This window comes from Lolium rigidum, chromosome 4, assembly GCF_022539505.1.
Source record: "Lolium rigidum isolate FL_2022 chromosome 4, APGP_CSIRO_Lrig_0.1, whole genome shotgun sequence".
Classification (NCBI taxonomy): domain Eukaryota; kingdom Viridiplantae; phylum Streptophyta; class Magnoliopsida; order Poales; family Poaceae; genus Lolium; species Lolium rigidum.
The window spans coordinates 243,809,770-243,812,255 of record NC_061511.1 but is presented as its reverse complement, the minus strand read 5'-3'; the positions used below and the strand labels follow the sequence as shown (position 1 = coordinate 243,812,255).

General features: G+C 61.0%; 1 protein-coding gene across 1 annotated transcript; it reads left to right on the top strand.

The window, feature by feature from the left end:
- The first annotated feature begins 857 nt into the window (after window positions 1–857).
- Window positions 858–2,058, top strand: LOC124650063 (serine/threonine-protein kinase WNK4-like). Its single transcript, XM_047189626.1, has one exon. It carries the CDS (start codon window positions 891–893, stop codon window positions 1,938–1,940), a length of 1,050 nt encoding a protein of 349 aa, XP_047045582.1. The 5' UTR covers window positions 858–890; the 3' UTR covers window positions 1,941–2,058.
- Window positions 2,059–2,486: the final 428 nt, after the last annotated feature.

The following is a 2,486-nucleotide window of genomic DNA, read 5'->3' as shown; positions in this document are numbered from 1 at the left end:
GGGCCGCACCACCTCCAGATGTATCCTGTCCACCATCGCCGTCGAGGGCGGAGCTCCAGCAGCCCTCCTCCTGCATGATGAGCTGGGAGCTGCTGGGAGCGCGGGGCTCGTCGACGACAGCTCCGTCAAGGGAGAAGGCTGTGCCCCTTCCCAGCGATGGCGACGGCCGGGAAAACGATGGAGGCGGGGCCTGGCTCCTTCGTGATGCACTGGTCCGCCTACAGCTCCGTCAAGGGAGAAGGCTATGCCCCTTCCCAGCGATGGCCCGCGCGGCCGAGATCCTCGCGCTCGCCACCTCTACATCGTCGCCGCCGGCTGCTTTTTAGAGAGGGAGAGGAGATGAGACGGGGGAGGGAGACAGTAAAGACGGGGGAGGGAGAGGGAGGCGTACCCGCAAGCGACCCCTCCAAGACACGGACGACGACGGCTCGCCGGAGAGGACGCCGACGACGGCGTTGAGCGGGAGATGGGGAGGCGGTGGCTGGTAGCGGAGGCGGCGGTTGGGAGCGGAGGAGGCTGCCAAACGAGAGGGGATTTGGGAGAGGAGGAGGCGTGCGAGGGATTGGTGGAGCGCTAGCGACGCCGGGCCGGGCGGGCTTTCACACGACCCATGGATAAAACGCGGGTTCGTGGGAGGGCCTCGCGCCCTGGACAAAATCGACGGCAGAGATCGCGCCACGTCAGCTCGATCTGACGGCCGAAAATCCAAAGCGCTGTGAGACCCCCCTATGGGGGCATCATATACACCTTTAGATATCTAGCCGCTCCTATGAAAAGTGGGACCACTCTGTCAGTGACAGCAGCTCCCAGCCAGCTCCACCAGCTCGCATCGCATCCCGCACCATGGAGAGCAGAACAGAACACCTTATCGTCTTGTCTAGTTCGCGCCAATGGCGTTCAGCCTCTTGAACCCTCCTCCCTCCAGAATCGCACTCAGAGCCCCAGTCCCACCTCTCCCGATTCCCTCATTCCTCTTCTCACAACCGCGCTTCCCTCCTCTCCACATCGCCCTCCTCCTCCGCAGTCCGCCGCCGCGTCGAGTCCAGTCCTCGTCCTCGTCGACGCCGCCGTCCCCGACGCCAATGGAAGGCTCCCCCACGCCGCCGGCGTCGAGGGAGGAGGCGGTCGCGCAGGCGAGGTCCTGCCTGGCCACGGCGCTGCGCAAGCCGCTCAACAACACGCTCCCGGCGCGGAAGCTCAAGAAGCAGCAGCGGCAGCCCCGGTTCCGCGCCGAGATCCCCGTCGTGGACGACTCGCCGGGCTCCCTCGCGCGCCTCGCCTTCGACGTCTTCTCGGGCCTCGGCGTGTCCCGGAAGGGCTCTCCCGCGAAGCTGCTGCTCGTGTGGCCTTCCTCGGAGGAGCTGGAGCTGGCCGTCCGGGAGTTCAAGAACTGGGGGGACTCGTCGTCGGCATTGGCGCACGCGCAGCTGGACTCGGTGGCGCCGGACGCTCTGGGCTCGTGCGACGCCGCCGTGTTCCTGGCGCCGGGGCGGGAGCAGGTGGAGAAGCTGAGGGCGGCCGTGAACGCGCTGGACCCGAGGCCGGCGGTGCTGTTCAACCCGGCGTGGAGCTTCGAGGTGGAGGAGGAGGGAGGGTTCGGCGGCGTCGCCAAGGGCTTCGTGGGCTCCTTCAACGTGGTGTACTCCTTCATGGGGCTGGAGGTGAAGGGCCTGCTGAGCAAGAAGAAGGGGGTGCTGCTCCGGTGCGTGGAGGGCGGGAGGTTCGGCGGGGACAGCTGGGTGCTCATGGTTGAGGAGGAGGACGAGGAGGCGCCGGAGTTCAAGGTCGTGTCGCGGCTGAAGCGCCGGCCGACGATCGGCGAGGTGGAGAACATGATGTACAACCTCATGGCCGCCAACTCGCCGGTGACCAAGTCGGCCAGGTTCCTCAGGGAGCTCGTGTCCAACGTCACAGGGAGGAAGGGGAAACAACAACAGTGACCTGATTAATTCAGTTTTCAACTCGTTCTGTAACGCTAATTGCCTGGAAGTCTGAAATGGCTGTAGTCGCCCTTGCTTGTCGAAAGGTTTGATTTGGTAATTCGAGCTGCGTTTGCACGACGACGTCTTCAGAATAGGGCAGAGCAGGCATAACTGTGATGCTTTGCAATACTTCCCGTTGGATCGTGGTATACGGAGGTTTCATGTGTTGGCAAATAGAGTGGAGATTTTCGCCATTATCATGCAAAAACTTTGAAAATGACGTTTATAAGAACGGTAGGGAAGACCACCCTTCTTTTTATATACTCCTTCCGTATCATGAAGATTATCTGAAATTTGTCAAAATTGTTTCTAGTATCTTCGTGGAATAGAATGTTGGATGTAGATGGGTTGCAGCCAATAAGGCAACCCATATAGCCTACAATTTCTGAAATCCAACACTCATCATGTTGACAACTTGAGGATAACCTTAAGGGACAAAGTTTAGTCTCACATTGCTAGTTGAGAGGGAGTTGGAGTGGTATATAACGGGTGCTCTTCTAGTCA